At 36.0% G+C, this 17,512-nt stretch overlaps 2 protein-coding genes across 3 annotated transcripts; both read left to right on the top strand.

Moving 5' to 3' along the window:
* Window positions 1-3,519: 3,519 nt before the first annotated feature.
* On the top strand, window positions 3,520-9,729 carry LOC18428296 (putative transcription factor At5g61620). 2 transcript variants are annotated; one of them, XM_006837332.4, is made up of 4 exons: window positions 3,520-3,812; window positions 8,043-8,257; window positions 8,650-8,742; window positions 9,070-9,729. In XM_006837332.4, the coding sequence occupies exons 1-4, from the start codon at window positions 3,527-3,529 to the stop codon at window positions 9,433-9,435; spliced, it is 960 nt and encodes a 319-aa protein (XP_006837395.1). In that variant the 5' UTR covers window positions 3,520-3,526; the 3' UTR covers window positions 9,436-9,729. The 2 variants fall into 2 exon arrangements, with proteins under 2 accessions (XP_006837395.1, XP_088712266.1); XM_088856140.1 differs by lacking the exon at window positions 8,650-8,742.
* Window positions 9,730-14,404: 4,675 nt separating this feature from the next.
* On the top strand, window positions 14,405-17,483 carry LOC18428297 (syntaxin-124). The gene has a single exon (XM_006837333.3). It carries the CDS (start codon window positions 15,807-15,809, stop codon window positions 16,734-16,736), a length of 930 nt encoding a protein of 309 aa, XP_006837396.1. The 5' UTR covers window positions 14,405-15,806; the 3' UTR covers window positions 16,737-17,483.
* The last annotated feature ends 29 nt before the right edge of the window (window positions 17,484-17,512 follow it).

The raw sequence follows: 17,512 nt of genomic DNA, 5'->3' as shown, positions 1-17,512 counted from the left end.
TAGTAATCGATGCCCTTGCTAAGAAAACTTCTTTTAGTTATGAAGCTACTAATTGGCACTTTAAACTGTCGGACTTTATTTCTTTGTTTTTACTTCATGATTTGGCACAACTACCCTATTATATGATTGTAAAATAATGACTTTCTCCTTTTTATTTTATTAATGGAAAACGGGTAGATGACCTTATCCCCCACTGACTTACCCAAAAAAAAAAAGCATATGATGATCTATGAATATTGAAGAATATGGAAGGCAATTGGGTGGGGTTGACTAGCCGATTCGACAGGTTGACGCAATATTGGTTCAGGTCCAGACCATGTGTTGTTGGTTCCAAGTCCAAATGACCTGAACTTGACTTATGTCTAGTTTGGATCCAGTTCCATCCCAGACTTTATTGAGTCAGGTTCAATCAGGTAGGTCCTGGTCAAAGATCAAATCAACTTGACTAAACCCGATATTTATATATAGTGCAAACTCCACCATGTCTGATTCCAAGCTAGTTACGCAAGCCTGGATAAAGGAGGAGGGTTTTGTAAGGTAGGGTAGTGAATATAAAACTTTGCCACATCTTTTTATGAATCCTGAACATGGTGGAACATGATTCATATATCGTACCCCAAATAATTGGGATTAGGCTCTGATGATGATGATTCATGATCATGTGAACCATTTTATAAGGATTGTATACTAGGAAACCATTTATCTTTCTTATAAAGAGTTCACAATTACTCCTAGCCATTAAAAGTCAAATTGGATTGTTTGGTGTTTGTCAGGAAAATCGATTTTTTTTAATGACATTCCTCACAACCACCCAATATGAAATATAAAAGTCAAGAGTGATTGTGGCATCCTTGCCCTGAGGTAAATAGCCTCATCATATACAATCTCATATCATAATTCTAGTGTCATAAATTCTTCATCATGACCTACAAATCTATTTTCAACCGGACCATATAATTTGAAGCTAAAAAAATAGTACAGATTTAGCATATTTATAAAGCCTTTTAAATAAATAATCTTGAAAGCTTATTGCAAGATGGACCATTTTTAAAGCTTGATTTATATTTTCTTCGAGAGCCATGATCCTCCATACGGAAATTCTATGCTAGAATTGTGCGCCATTAGGGAAACCTAAGGTGTACGAAAAACGTTGTTTTATCTAGAAATGGAAAAAATTTGTGTAAGGCATCAAATTTATAGAAGTGAGGCACAACTCAAAAATTTATTGCAAAAGGTTGTTTGAAATACCCTCGAATTGATGATTTTGATTTCAATATATATGAACATGAAAAAGAAAAAGATTTCAAGCCATAAAAATAATATATCTCGTAGTAAATTATTTAGACTACCTATTTTCAAGAGATTTTCTAGTGGTTGTAGATCTGCTAGATATGCATGATATTTGGAGCTTTAAATTTCATGATTAGGGATGGAACAGATTTTTCAAATCGTCGTAAGAGTTTCTTACACGGGAATTGTATCTTCTGGTTGGGCTTAAAGGTGAGTCTTACTTTTGATTGTTTAAGATGGCACCTAATATACACTGCACCTTTTAAAAATAAGGTGTGGTTTCTATAAGGTTGAGCCCTAAACAATCAAATTAAGGCGTGCCTTTTTGTATCGAAAGATGATTTTTCAATAGCAAAAATATTTGTGACGGGCTAAAAATATATTTTCATCTTTATAATCATTTAAAGTAAAAATAGGGTTAATAGAGAAGATCTATAAATACTTTAAAATATTGAAAATTGACAGCCAAGATAATGCATGACAAGATGCACTATTTCTCAAATATGAAATCTATTTTCTTTCATGTCTATACATCTTGAGGTCGAGATGATTGATTTGAGAGTTTTTTTTTTCATCAAAACAACCTCTCCTCGTGAGTTTTTTAGGTCTACCTTAATTTGATTGTTTAAGGCCTCAATCCTATAAAAACTTTTTGCATAAAAATATATAGTATTTTAAAAGATCTTATAACAAGGAAAGTGTTAAATACAATGCCAGTCTTACGTTTGCTTCCCCGAGGCATACACGATCGATCCCAAAGATCAATGTAAATGGTGGCCCCTCCAAGAGAATTAAAACTAATGGGTCTAAATATTTTTTTCAAAAATTATCATTTTTAGTTTCTTTTAAAATTTATTTTTACATAATTAGTATTCCTTAAAAATTAGGGCTAAAAATCATTGAAAAAAGGAAAAGTTTATATAGAGCTTAGGCTCTAAATAATCAAATTAGAGTCTACCTCAAAAATTTAACTAGAAGAGGTTGTTTTGATATCCAAATATTCTCAAATTGATCATCTCGACATCAAGATACATGGACTTGAAAAAAAAATGGATTTCAAGTTTTGAAAATAATACATCTTGTAACGTATTTTTTTACCGTGAATTTTTAAGTTATTCAAGTTTTCATTGATCTACTCGATCTACACTATTTTTTAAACTTTAAATTTTATAATTAAAGATAAAAATATATTTTAAAGCTAATCAAATATTTTTCATACTAAAACCATATTTTTCGAGACTATTTGAAAGTGGGCTCTAATTTGATTGTTAGAGCCTCGGCTCTATACAAACCTCACCCTTTGACAAATGGATTATTAAGCGGGCGCATGTATAGTCTGGAGACTTCTAGAAACACCTTCCATAATTAAAAAATTTCTATAGTTTTATTAACAAAAAATCCCATCGTTTTAAGTGAATTCATGCTTATTCATTCCTAAATTCTGGATAAAAAGCATCAAAATTATGCATATTATCCTATCAAAACCAAACCGACAAAATATAATCGTTGCATAACTTCGCTTAATTCCGTGTTATCCAACTCTTCTATATTGCTATTTAACGTATACTTTCATCTAAAATTATTTGGGATTAATTAGTTGGCTGTGTAGCATGCACCCTTGGAGCATAGTGTACGCTAAATCCTTCAAGAGAAACAAATAGTTCGGAGAAGTCTTTCGATTTAAAATTTTAAGATCGACTGATGATCATAGGATGATTATCATTTAAATTTTGAGTTCTCAAACGACTACATCTAACTGTAAAAATTTGAACCGTCTCCATTCATTCAGGCCAAATAACTCAGTTTTGTAAGATCTGCACATTTGATCATAGACAATTTGAAATCTTTTTATTTTTCCTTGCATAACTCGCTCGATTAAAAAGCTACATCCTCAAAATTTGAGTTACTAAACTACCTGTAGATTGAATTTTAACTCGAAAGAACAAATGGACAACAAGCTCCCGCGGGAGCAGGAAAACATATGGTAGGAACTCTAACAATGAGGGCATTATCGCAACTCGTCGGAAAACCGGGGCTATTATCGTCATAAAAACCTTATATAAACCAGCTCACATTGAATAATATATATGCTGTTATATTTAGAGAGAGAGAGAGAGAGAGAGGGGAGGCCCTATAGAAGAAGAATCACTGTAAAAAAAGGAATAGAGTGAAAGTATAAGAAGAGAAAGAAAGAGAAGGAAAAGGGTTCTTTCTGCAGAGAAAGAGAAAGGAAGAAATGGGTAAAGATTCATGCAGGAAGTGCTCTCATTGTGGAAACAATGGCCACAATTCAAGGACTTGTAGTGAGAGAGAGAGAGGATTGAAGCTCTTTGGTGTTAGGATTTCAACCAATGGAGAAGGGATGAGAAAGAGTTTGAGCATGGTGAATTTGGCTAGCTTAGATGGCTTAAACCAGGAAGATGGAGGGTCTGGAGATCAGGGGATTATGAGAAAGAGTCAAAGCATGGGGAATTTGATTAATGGCGATGAAAATGGGAAGGGTCATGAGAGGAAAAAGAAAGGTATGCATGTTGCAGAAATCATGTTCTTTTTTATTTTATTTTCTTATTAGTTTCTCTCTAACAAATTCATTTTCTTTTGGTCTATTTTTCTTTTTTATTGGGTTTTTTTTTTTGCTCTCTCTCTCTCTCTCTCTCTCTCTCTCTCTCTCTCTCTCTCTCTCTCTCTGACGTATTGTTTCATATTTCTTTGATTTTGATGAGTTTTTTAAATATAAACCGCCATTGAATTGTTTGTTTTAATGTTGGTTCTATACTTCTATTCGTTTATGAGGGTGGAAGATTAAATTGATTTTTTTTTTTGGTAGGTAATTCTATACTTCTATTCTTTTATGTGGGTGGATGATTAAATAGATTTTTTTGGGTGGGTAATTAAATGAAATTTTATTGATTACATTGATTGAAAGTTCTTTCGACTCAATTGCATCTTCCTTGTTTATATGATTTATTTTTGTAATATATATGGATTTTTTGGTGCTTGATCAAATTTATCTCACTAAAATTTGATTTATTATCTAAAATGGAAATAATACCCCCTCCCTGCCTCTCTCTTAACTCTAAAATTTTTTGTTCTTTTATAATAAATCTTTTTTTCTTATTGTTGGCTGAGAAATTCCCTTCAGTGAGTTTTTTGGGGATGATTTGAGAAATTTTCTGAGTTTTGAGCGGATTATATTTGTAAGATATTTTGTTCTATGGTTATTTTTTAAATGGGTTTTTCCTCATTGATCATTATGGTTCTAGAGGGAAAAAGAAAAAAGAAAAAAGAAAAAAAAAAAACGCTCAATGAAAAAGAGAGAAAGGAAATATGAGATAAAAAATCTTTAAAAAAATTTACAGTGAAAAATCTGATTTCAATAGAATTTACAGTGAAAAATCTCAAAGAAATCTCAAAGACCTCTCAAAAAATCTGATTTCAATAGAATTTACAGTGAAAATTCTTTTTAATTTGGTTAAAGTGTTCTTTAAAAAAAAAAAAAAAAGGTTTATATTGGATCAGTGCATGTGCTTGCTAAGGAATTTTCAGATTTGAAATCTTTGAAAGGTCCAAGTATCAATTGTGAATAATCTCATGAATTGCAGACTCTCTCTCTTTCTTTTTTTCTCATTCTAGCAATGAGTCTGCCCAATAACATTTTTCATCTCTCTCTCTCTGTTTCTTGTTTCTGATTCAAGAAATGAGTCTGCCAAATAACATTTTCTATAGGGATTGTTCATCTCTCCCTCTTTTTGCCTCTGTTTCTTGTTTTCTGTCTCTAGCAATGAATCCTGTATTTCTTGTTTTCTCTTTCTAGCAATGAATCTGGACAATAATAATAATAATAATAATAATAATCTCATGGGGTACTTTTCTTAAAATAGAAAGGCAACTTTGTTATTGGATTTTTTTGAAAGACCTTTTTGTGCACCTCTCCTCTCCTCTAATAATATGCTTTGTTGAAAGGAACTCGCTCCTTTTCATTTGAGTGGGACTTTCTTTCTCTTTTCGCTTTCTTTGCATGTGGACAGTTTAACTATTAAAGATCCAAATCCAAAGACTCATTATTTCTCTCTCTAACGCTTGGCCTTTGATTATTTTCTTTGGCCTCTGCCTAAATATTTGATCTTGATCAATTAATCAGTGTATTTTTTGGGTTATTTTCTTATGGAATAATTCACTTATTAGCAATATTGGACAAGTCTGCCGACTTTTTTCAAGGCGGCCGATGAACTCGGACTCGGGCACTGGCCCAGCCGAGTAATCCCGATTTCATAAGCCACCCTTTGGGACATACCCCTACAATGCATTCATTGGCTGATTTACTATACAAATCTGCCAATTTATATACTAATCAGCTAATTTGCACGACTAATTGGCTCAGGCCATGACCAACTAGTTGGTGCGATTCGATCTTTTTTACACTGCTTATTAGTATCTCGGCTCTCTCTCTCTATATCTCAACCATTCATTGGTTTCTCTCTTTAAACATTAGTCCTTTAGCTGCTGTTTTTTTATGCTTCTTTAGGTAATGATTTCACTTAACATCTCTCTCTATCTTTGATTGGTTTATTTGTTTTCTCTCTCTAAGAGGCTTCTCCAACTAATTGACTTTGATAAATTAATTGTGAGTTTTTGGCTTTTTTCTAGACCTGTTTGGATGACAATTAATTTTATTTGAAATAGATTTTTTATTGGAAATTAATGTACTTAGAATAATGTTATTTTGTTTACTGTTTGGCATGTATATTGTATTATTTCTCATCATCATCCAAGCCTTGTCTCAATGATTCGGGATTAGCTACATGAATCTTATCCGTCTATTCTTTTCTATGAAGATTATACTTTTAGTAAGACCAAAACATCATGTAGGTTCATGATTCATGATAAGATGTGGAAAAATTTTATATTGGCTACCTACCTAACACAATTCACCTCATTTACCTAGGCTTTGTACAAGTTAAGAGAAAGTTTGGTACAAGTTAAGAGAAAGTTTAAAGTCTTCATCCTTACTTAAATATTTAATATTTTCAGTGATTTCCAACTATATTTAGTTATTTCAGGCAAAAAAAATTAATTTTTGTAAATAATTTTGAATTAAGTAAAACTTTTCAAAAAGATAAACTTATATGTAAAATTGCCTTAAGTTTATTTCAAACAATTTTATAAGAAATTCTCTACAAAGAGACCATTTATCTTTGGGTGCGGTTTGTATAGAGCCGAGGCTCCAAACAATCACATTAGAGCCCACCTTCAAATAGTGTCGAGAAATGTGGTTTCAATACTGGAAATCTTTGACTAGCCTTAAAATAAATGTTCATCTTTAATTATAAAATTTAAAGCTTCAAAAATAGTGTAGAATGAACATATCTATAAAAACTTGAATAACTTAAAAATTGACGGTCCAAAAATGTATTACAAGATGCACTACCTCCAAAACTTGAAATCTAATTTTGTTCTCAAGTCCATGCATCTTGATGTGGAGATGATTAAATTGAGGATAGTTGGACATCAAAACAACCTCTTCTAGTGAAAATTTAGAGATAGGCTCTAATTTGATTGTTTAGAGTCTAGGCTTTATTTATGTAAACTTTTATAAAAACGTTTCCTTTTATCTTTTATACATGGAGGTCACAATTATTCTCACTTATTAGATGTCAAATTGGATGGCTTGGGATGAGTCACGAGGTTTGAGAATCTTTTTTTTTGGGAGAACTTTGTAGTTATTCAATGACACTCTTACAACTACTCATTTTAAAATTTAAGGGACAAAAATTATCAAACTTTGGTGGCTTACTCCAAGTTATCCAATTTGACATCTATCGAGTGTGAATGATTGTGACCTTTATGTACAAAAGATAAATGATCTCTTTGTAGACAATCCCCTCTAAATATTAGAACTTTAGCAATTAGTCGTTGTCAATTTAGTTTTATTTAGTTAATCATTCACTTACTAGGTCATCATCTCTCTCTCTAAATGTTAGTCTTTGATTAGTTTAATTGATTTCTCTCTCTAAAGATTAGCCTTTGATTTGTTTCTTTGGTCTCTCTCTCCAAAGTTTTTAACTTGGTCTTATCTTAACAATCAAGAAAAAAAAATGACCTTGATCTATTATATGTGTTTTTCTAGTCTCTTAGGGAGTAATTCACGTATTACTTTCTTCGGGTCTCTCTCTATCTCGAGAGAGAGAGAGAGAGAGACTAGTCACTTAATGGTCACTATACTCTCTCTCTAAACATAAGACCTTGATCTCTCTCTCTAGATAGAAGCCATTGAATGGGTTCTTTAATTTCTCTCTAAATATTATATCTTTTTTTATCTACTGTAGTCTTGGCTTTATCTTAGGTAATGATTCATTCAGTGTTTCCGGAGTCGGCCGAGTTACTCGGCCTTGCCCTATGGGCCAAGTGAGTTTTTTCAATTGTACAACATCATGTAGGTATTTACTATATATATAATATGTCAACTAATGCGGAAATGGTCGAATTGCTTGTATTCTTTGTTGTGTTGCGGGTTCCATTCTCCCCGAGTAACTCGCTTCGGTCGTGGGCCGAGTACCTTGGCTGAGCCAAGTCCATAGTAGAACAAGTTATTCGGACTCGCCCAAGTAACTCACTTCGGCCAACATCCAAGTACCTTGGGCAAGCCAAGTCCCAAAACACTGGATTCATAACTAGTTTCTCATCTCTATCTACATGTACAAAATCAGATTAAAGATTGGGCGTTGATCAGTAGATTGCTACGAATTTTTTAGGGGTGGCATGGACAGAGGAAGAGCACCGGACATTTTTGGCAGGGTTGGAGAAGCTTGGGAAGGGAGATTGGAGGGGAATTTCAAAGAATTATGTGACCACAAGAACCCCAACTCAAGTGGCTAGCCACGCCCAAAAGTACTTTCTCAGGCAGTGCAGCCTTAAGAAGAAGAAGAAGCGTAGGTCAAGCCTCTTCGACTTGGTTACACTCAACAATGTAATTTGTTACATCTCTCTCTCTCTCTCTCTCTCTCTCTCATGGTATTTGAGATTTTTACATGTTGGGTCTCTCTCTCTCTCTCATGGTATTTGAGATTTTTACATGTTGGGTCTCTCTCTCTCTCATGGTATTTTAAATCTTTTACATGTTGGGTCTCTTTCTCTTATGATATTTGGTATTTCTCTCTCATGGTATTTGAAATTTTTTACATTTTTGTCTGTCCTTTGGTGTATGGGCTCTCTCTCTCTTGTTCTCTTTCTTGTCTGTCTTTCACCACGCTCTCTCTCTCTCCCCTCCTTTTTCCTCTCTATCACTTTCTATCTCTGTAGTATTTAAGTCTTTCTCTTTCTATCTCTGTACTATTTTGACTTTTTTTTCCTGTTTGGCAGTGTGGTACATCTGGAACTGCCCCTGCTCTTTCTCTGAACCTAGACGATCAACTTCCCAACGAATGTTTCCTCTCCAATCATCCAAACGATCAAGTAATCTCTCTCTCTCTCTCTAAATTGGTCCAAAAATTGGACCCGGCAGATCAGGTCGTCCAAATCTTGAACCCGAACATCATCTAGGTCCCGGTCCGGTAACATTTTTCGAGTCCCGATTTATGCAATATACCTAAATATAATTAAGGACATAGATATTTTGATTTTTGGGCCCGATCCAGGTCCGGGTCCGGGTCCCACACTATGTCCAACCCGTCCTGTTGCCACCCATCATAAAAAGCCCAAAAAAGGATGGAGATAAAGCAAAGCAATATCGACGTTCTTGCCAGCTAACTCTCTCTCTCTCTCTCTCTCTCTGTTATTCAGGTGGAAAGCACAAAAAACCAGGTGCTAGATAAAGGATCAGAGACTAACCCAACTTTCTCTCTCATTGGAAACCCTGAGTTTACTGGTCTAGCCTATCCAATCCACAGTACTTCCATCGGAAAAGCATCCAGCTCTGAGTTCCCCCAGCTCTCCTTCGAGCAATTGCCAGAATTTATGGCGGAATCTTACCCATATCGCCAGTTTCCGGCAACCAATGCGAAGTTTCCGGCCTGTCTCTCTAACCCACCTGTTTCTCTTTCTAGCACACCGGTCATTGAAAACAGGGAGTTGGAGCTGAGCATTGCACCACCTCAGGCAAGCACATTCTCCTCCCCTTCTACTGGTAATGTGGTGGAGGCTCATTGAAGTGATATGAGAGCTCTATCAGTTTTTCTCTCTCTACAACATGGCATTGTGGTGTTATGTACAGGAGAGAGTTCAAAAAGTGGGTCCTCTCTCTCTCTCTCTCTAACGTTTGTTTAACTATACTCTATGACCTTGAAAAGTTCTACCATTTGTCTTGCTCAATGTTTTATAGGAAAGCTCTGTATGTAATCCCGTCCACTTGTGGGACCCACTTCTCAACTTTTGATCTCAATTGACGGCCAGGATTGATTTGCTTATTTTTAATTTCGTTATATGAGATATTTTTTAGTGAAATTTGGAGCGTTTCTTCTTTTTTTATAGGGGGTATTCTAATAAACTTTCAATACATAAATATTTTTCTGTTTTTATTCGTATGCCGCTCTTATTAAATGTATACATGCCTAAAATGATATGGGAAAAGCTTTTATGGAGCCGAGGCTCTAAACAATCAAATAAGAGCACAATCAAATAAGAGCTTACCTCAAAAATTTCACTGGAAGAGGTTATTTCGATGCCTAAATATCTTCAAATTGATCATCTCAACATCAAGATGCATGGACATGAGAAAAAAATAGATTTCGAGTTGTGGAAATAGTGTATTTTATAATGTATTTTTAGACCATCAATTTTTAAGATTTTCATCGATATGTTGATCTGCACTATTTTTTGAAGCTTTAAACTTTATAAATAAAAATAAAATTACATTTTAAGGCTATCACAAAGATTTTCAATATTAAAACTACATTTTTTGACACTTTTTGAAAGTAGGCTTTAATCTGATTGTTTAGAGCCTAGGCTCTATACAAACCGTACCCACCCAATATGATATAAAATAAAAATTAAAAGCACAATATGATATAAAATAAAAATTAAAAGCACAATATGATATAAAATAAACATTAAAAGCAAAAACTATGATATAAAATCAACTTTAAAAGCAAAAACCATGATATAAAATAAAGATTAAAAGCACAATATGATATAAAATAAAGATTAAAAGCAAAAACTTTGAACTGTCAGATCCCTGAAAAGGACTCGTGGTATTGTGATTCAACTCATGCCAGCTATCTTCTTAGATTAGATGGTTTACTGCATGGATCGCATATGCTTTATAGGTGGGAAGGTCGCATATAAAGCTTTCCCATGTTTCAAGACCAGAAATCGAGTTTTGGATGACCCCACTCGTTATGCTAATTCTCGTTGACAAAACCGTTGAAAAATCAGGTAACAAAATAGATAAAAAAAATAACATCCAAGAATTTGAGGGGAACGGATCACGATACATTTGTCTTTTAAACCCGGAATCGGTTACATCGAACTCGACCAGCCGAACTGGTGAAAAAACAGCTAACAAAATTAATACAAAGTAAAATCAAAGGATTTAGGAAAAGGGAATCTAGATCGTCGATTCACCCAATCCAATCCAAATTGACGATGCTTGGACTGAAACCAGATTTAAGACTCTTGCTCGTCAAAGACATCAAGGAGCCTTACACAACCTCTCTCCCCCCCCTCCTTTGGGGAGGTGCACTCAAATTTCTTTTGGAAGCACCAAATAGGTATATAAAGCTCCCCTAGGTCCATGTCCTCATAAATTTTGCCCTCATTCTATTCTAACAGTTCAGCAATAGGAATTGAACTTCATATTTAACCCATTTTACATAATTTTGCCACCTTATGACATCAAATTCGGCCGCCACATTTAGCTTTTACCATCCTCTCACTCTTACTTTGGATGGATTTCTCAATCTTTAGCAGACTTTGTTTAGTTTGTTCTTTTCTTTGGGATGTATAGAGGATTGAAAATGACTATGGATCTGGGTCAAAGGATTTGGTTTGGGCTTAACTGGTTAGCAGTCAAGGTTTAGCGGCACTACATCTCAAGTTCGATTCATCCCACTGAACCACCTAAAAGAAATCACCACCGCCATCATTTAAGCTTTTTTCCAACTATTTGGTGTCCACTACAAGATTCATGTTCTTCCATTCCAATCTACCAATAGCCATATTATCATCCCGACTATAAGTCACAATATTTTTTGTCGCTACTTGGAGCATTCTCATTGTATAAGTCATTATATCTCTTCTCACTATTTTTTTTTTTTTTTTTTTTTGACAAGCGCACAATAAATTTATTCGAGATAAACTACCAATAATGCAATGATGAAATTGAACAAACAGACAATTAGCATGAACACTGTCCTTAACAAGAGGGTCAGTTCTCCCATTAGTTTCCCTATAAACATGGTTAAAGCTAACCACTTCCTTTCTGCAACAATCCATAGCATGCATCCCCTGCTTCTTATAACTTCATGGAGGCTTGCTCAATCCCGAACACCAATTAATAACATTAAGAGAGTCCCCTTCAATCACCCACCCCATCAACAGATATTTATCTTTCAAAAATTTTATCCTTTGCATAACAACCATAAACTCATCATTGTTAGCAGGGGCAATCCCACAAGAGCCGTAAACGATAAAATTTCCCTACGAAAGAATTTGATACAAGATCCCCCAAACCAACAGGTCCAAGATTCCCATAAAAGCTCCCATCAAAGTTTGATACAACCCCTAATAGGTGGGACCGGTCTATGTTCCCTAAAACCCATCAAAGATCTAATATTTAGAAACACATCAGTCCTAGAAATCTCCAATATTTTGCCTTCTTTGCTAACAGATAGCCACAACCAAATATTTTGTAGGATCCTCTTCTTGATCTCATATCCAACTCCAAAAAGTTGCCCTCAAAGATCTTTATATTTATTTTAAGCAAAACCTCCCACAAAATCGAAGCTCGAAATAGCTGCCAAATCGAAGCTCCTACATTTGGCAAGAAAGGAAGAGATAGATAATCAATAACATGAGTATGTTGACCAGGTAAAGGTTGTGGAATAACCTATCGGAAGAAAAGCCCATCTCATCCATAATTCAGACTTGAAGTTGCAATATAAAAATAAATTATCACCATTCTCCTCGTCCTCTTTGTATAAAATGCAGCAATTAACAATCAATTTCCTACTCTTTCGGAAATTATCCACAATAGGCACTTTATTCTGTGATAGATTCCAAAGGAAAATATGAATCTTATGTGGTATGCGCCACTTCCAAATGGCTTGTAGATGAGGCAGTTCCCATCTGATTCTTTCATCATATAACAAAAGATGGACGTACCTTACAGAGAACATGCCATCATTCTAAAGCTCATCAAATTCTCGTGAAACATAGGCTGTGGATAAGTCCCTCATACTATCACAAAACTGCACCAAAATACTATCAGGTACCCTATTACACATAAAACGAATATCCAATATTACTTTATCAACCCACACATCATAGACATCTACCACTTTCAAGGACTGGTTAGTAGATTTTTCAAACAGTTCTCTATATTGAACCTTTAATAAATTAGATCCTAACCATTTGTGATTCTAGAACTCTACGGAGGAAGAACTCTACGGAGGAACCCCTACCAACCTCCCACCTCACACTTCTCACAACTGCCTCCTTTTGAGCAAATATACCTTCCCAACGTTGGGGCCTTGTGTTTCTTCCTCCATTACTTTCATACATGTCCTTTTGGATCTTTTATGTTTTTTTTTAGAGTCTTTCGCTTGAATCAAATCACAACCCTAACTAGTATTGTTCTAAATGGACGATGTACATAGCTAGACTACCAAAGTCTATTATCCTTCAACTTATCACCTATCGGAGCCATCCCTAAGTTCCAAAAGTAATAGTCATTCCTAATTCTATTATTTCTTGTTTTGACATTCATCCACCTCAACATCCCCATCTTAACTACACTCATTCTATGACTATGTTGATTCTTGACCATCCAAAATTATGTCCTATAAATCATGGCTGCCCTTGAAGCTGTCCTATAGAACTTCCCCTTCTGTTTCTTTGAGATGAATTGATGACTAAAAATGAGTATGGATTGGTGGCTTAGGTAGGGCCTGGTTAAAAATAAGTTATTTTAATATGATAAGTTAGGGGCCTTGGGGTGATTTTAAAGGTCAAACTGGCTTTTTGGTTTGTTGGAATTTCAGTATGGGAAAGGCTTTAGCTAAGGTAAGGTCTGTGTTTCGGCTTGAATGAGATAGAGGTCTAGGTTCTTTCTGGCAGAGCTTCAGTGTCAAGTCTAGAAAATCGGCCTCCCTAAACTAGAAGGGAAAGGGTGTTTTTTTTTCCTTTACCGGTAACTCCTTTCATTCCACATGTTGAGGTATTATGATCAAGGGGGTTTTGTTTTGAAGTGAATGGTGCCAATGCTAGACTAGCAAGTTTTGCAAAAAAAAACATATAAAAAAAGTCCGTATCCAAGCTATCCAATTTGACATTTAATTGCTAGAAGTACTTGTGACCTCCTTGTCACAATGGTAAATAGTCTCATAGTATACAATCCTTTAAGTTTTTATTTGCATTATCTTTATTCTTATTCAAACGAGAGATGGAGTGATAAAGGAAACGAGGAGATAGACGTTATAAGCCTCTTTCTTTAGATAGAAACATGAAGTTTTGATATATATATATATATATATATATATATGGAGATGAGGGGAGAAACGTTACAAGCCTCTTCCCTGAATAAGAAAGGGGAAGCGGAGAGAAAGAGAGGACTGAGAATTTACTCGATCCAGATATGAAACCCAAATTTGAATGATATCTCAATCCAGGTATAGACTCAAGATTTTGATTCAAAATCTGGATCCAGATCCAAATTTTAGATTTGAATAGTAATTCTGGTCAGATTTATGTATAGGTGGATCTGATCCACATCCGACCGATTATATATATATATATATAGAAAAATTGTTTCATGTGGGCTGGACCGCATTCCTACAATATGCAGTCCAAAGGTATAAAGCATCCATCTTAAAGATGGATGCAAATAGGTGGTCCATTTAAAAACAAGTGTAACTAACGGTCCAAATGTTTTTTTAATATAATTATTATTCGTAGCTTTTATTTTATTTTTTTCTTATTCATAGTCTCCATGTTAATGATTATATATCCTCTAGAAATTAGGGTCAAATTATATATTTAAAAAATTAAGCATTGCTTTACAATTTGTTATTATTACTATTCCTATCGAGAATCCAAAAAGTGTAATTTGTGTCACTTAGCGCAAATGAAAATTTCAGATCTTGAAAATCCGGAAAAGGCAGTTTGATAATTTTTAAAATGCCAACAAAATGTTTAATAATGAATATAAAACGGGTAGAGTAGTAATGACAGAAATTTTAGTTGTAATATCATTAAAAATAATAGATGTATATATAATTTTTCTTTATTACTATTATCATTATTTCTTTGGAGTAATCAATTGAATATCTCGCAAATTTTATTGGTTATTGTTCTCCATTACATTTATTTGCAAGCATTTACTTTTTTGGACTGAAAATTCATATTTTTCATGTTTGAGGTTGAGAAGCAAAGCACGTGTTATTTAACAGGTAAGGGTCCCTCTACGAAGGGTGCCGAAATTTCACGAAAACTAGGCCATACCGCTTTTCAACGAGATCTCCAGAAATTCGTTTTCCTTATAGATCTCTTGGACCACTCACATCTCATTTACCTGATGTAGGGGCGGGAATGGATCCGATTAGATCCGGGATCTGACGAGTATACCCGACCTCAGGTTTGGGTATAGATCCAAGTTTTGGACCCGAATACTATTTGGGTTCGGATTGGTTCTCGGCCATAGTCATAAGATATATGAAGGCAACCGCGTGTCTTTAGGCATGTACTACGTGTTAATATTAACAACATCTACAATATTATTAGCAAAAAAAGAAGTTCATGGCCAGGGTATATGATGATTAAAAAAAAAGTAAAAATAAAATAAAAAATAAACTCAGTCATATGTGGTAATGAATTCAACTAGACTTGAGACCCAATGGGTCTGCGTACATGACCAAATTTTGGATTCGTATACTATTAGGGCCTAAGTCAGGGTCCAGCCGGACCGGACCGGTTGCCACCCCTAATATGAGGGCTTGTGAATAGTTCTAACGTGCCTAAAATAAGGAAGAGTTTCAACCTTAACCCCCTAAAAAAAGACAAAAAAGAGAGGACATGGAACCCTCCTTCTTTCTCTCTCCAAGACATGGCCTCTGCTTCTCTCTCCCTATTCTCCTTCTCTCTCACAAAGACATGGTGTTTTCCTCCTGTGTTTTTTCTCTCTCTTGGTTTGTAATTTTCTTTTCCTTTTTCTCTCTCTCCAAAATGGAGAAAAGCCTCATGTGTAAGGCAAGGATAATGTTTGCCAAAAAATTTCATTTGTATTCAAGTTGAAGCTGAATTATCAAATTCAAAGGGGACAAGATCTAGAAGAGAAGTTAAAAGAAGTTTATTAAGTGTGCGCAAAGATGAATGACCTCTTCTCAGGATCATTTAAGAAGTACACAGATCTGAAGAAACAGGTGGTGTATGATATGGAAGGTGGAATAGGGGAGAGGGTCGAGGGGGAGGCAGTCAGAAAAGAGACCATAAATCTCGACCACTTCTTCGAGGATGTCGAGAACGTGAAAGAGGACCTCCACGTCCTCGAGCGGCTGTACCAGCAGCTCCAGGACGCGAACGAAGAGAGCCGGACCGTGCACAATGCCAAGACCATGAAAGAGCTCCGTGCTCGCATGGACAAGGATGTGGAACAGGTGCTCAAAAAAGCAAAGGTAGTTAAGGGAAAGCTCGAGGCCTTGGATCGTTCCAACGTGGCCCACCGGAACCTTCCGGGATGCGGCCCGGGGACCTCCGCAGACCGCACCCGAACATCGGTTGTCAGCGGCCTCGGGAAGAAGCTCAAGGATCTAATGGATGGGTTCCAATCCTTGAGAACCAGGATAGGTGCGGAGTACAGAGAGACCGTGGAGCGTAGATATTACACAGTTACTGGAGAATTACCAGATGAGGGGACCATGGACCGGCTCATCTCGACCGGAGAGAGTGAGACATTCATGCAGAAGGCGATCCAACAGCAGGGCCGAGGCCATGTACTCGACACCATTTCTGAGATACAGGAGCGGCACGATGCGGTAAAGGATATCGAACGGAATTTACTAGACCTTCACCAGGTTTTCTTGGACATGGCTGTTTTGGTGGAGGCACAAGGGCAACAGCTCAACGACATCGAGAGCCATGTTGCGCACGCCAATTCGTTCGTCCGACGAGGGACCGATCAGCTCCAAACAGGAAAGGAGCTCCAAAAGAGCACCAGGAGCTGGACCTGCTATGCTACAGTTCTCCTCCTCGTCATCTTCGCACTCATCCTCGTCCCCGTCCTCCGGTCCCTTCGCTGACATTGTGGCTCAAGCATGTACATTGTGCATGTTCGGAGAATACATTGTCGGCCGGCCGGCAAGATGACTTGAGTGCATTTCTCATACTAGTTGCAGAGAATGTACACTATGATCCATATGACATAGTAACAACATGGTCATAGGGGTAATCATTTCTCAACCAACGAATAGCATCTTTTTCTTGAAATCCTAGCTATTTTTAGCATTGATATTGGTCGCTCATTCTGATAAACCTTTTTTTCACCGAGATGGTAGATCAAATAGATGAAGTAGGAATCAATTTGTATTTTACAGACCGATCCCATCGATAAGTTTGACACCGATGGAGGACAAGGAATCAATTTGGATTCCACAGTCCGATCCCATCGATAAGTCTGACACCGATGGAGGACAAGCGACACATGTCGTCGTTTGATTTAGGACTCTCCGTGTCGAACCCATTGATTGAATGGTGATTAACCCCTATGACCATAATGCTGCCATGATCATATGGACCATAGCATGCTTTCCCTTCGTTCTATGGGGACCAAGGCACTTGGAGGCCTATTTGATTCATTCATATTCTAGTTAGGTTTGGTGGGATTGGAACCAAGGCAACTGGGGTATATTAATGGTTGAGAGTGAACATTTCTCTGGTTAGGTTAGACATTCATTCATTGCGTTGTGCTGCAGCCTTTAATGCCCTAACCACTGAACCAAAACCCTAAACTTTGTGGTAATGGGTTTAATGAAATTGTTTTTTTGCCCTTTTTTCTCTTTCTATTTTTTAATTTTTG

Source organism: Amborella trichopoda, chromosome 13 (assembly GCF_054954075.1).
Source record: "Amborella trichopoda isolate Santa Cruz 75 chromosome 13, AtrichopodaSantaCruz75HAP2 v2.0, whole genome shotgun sequence".
In the NCBI taxonomy this organism is placed as follows: domain Eukaryota; kingdom Viridiplantae; phylum Streptophyta; class Magnoliopsida; order Amborellales; family Amborellaceae; genus Amborella; species Amborella trichopoda.
Note: the sequence above shows the minus strand (reverse complement) of the source record. Positions and strands in the feature narration are given on the sequence as shown.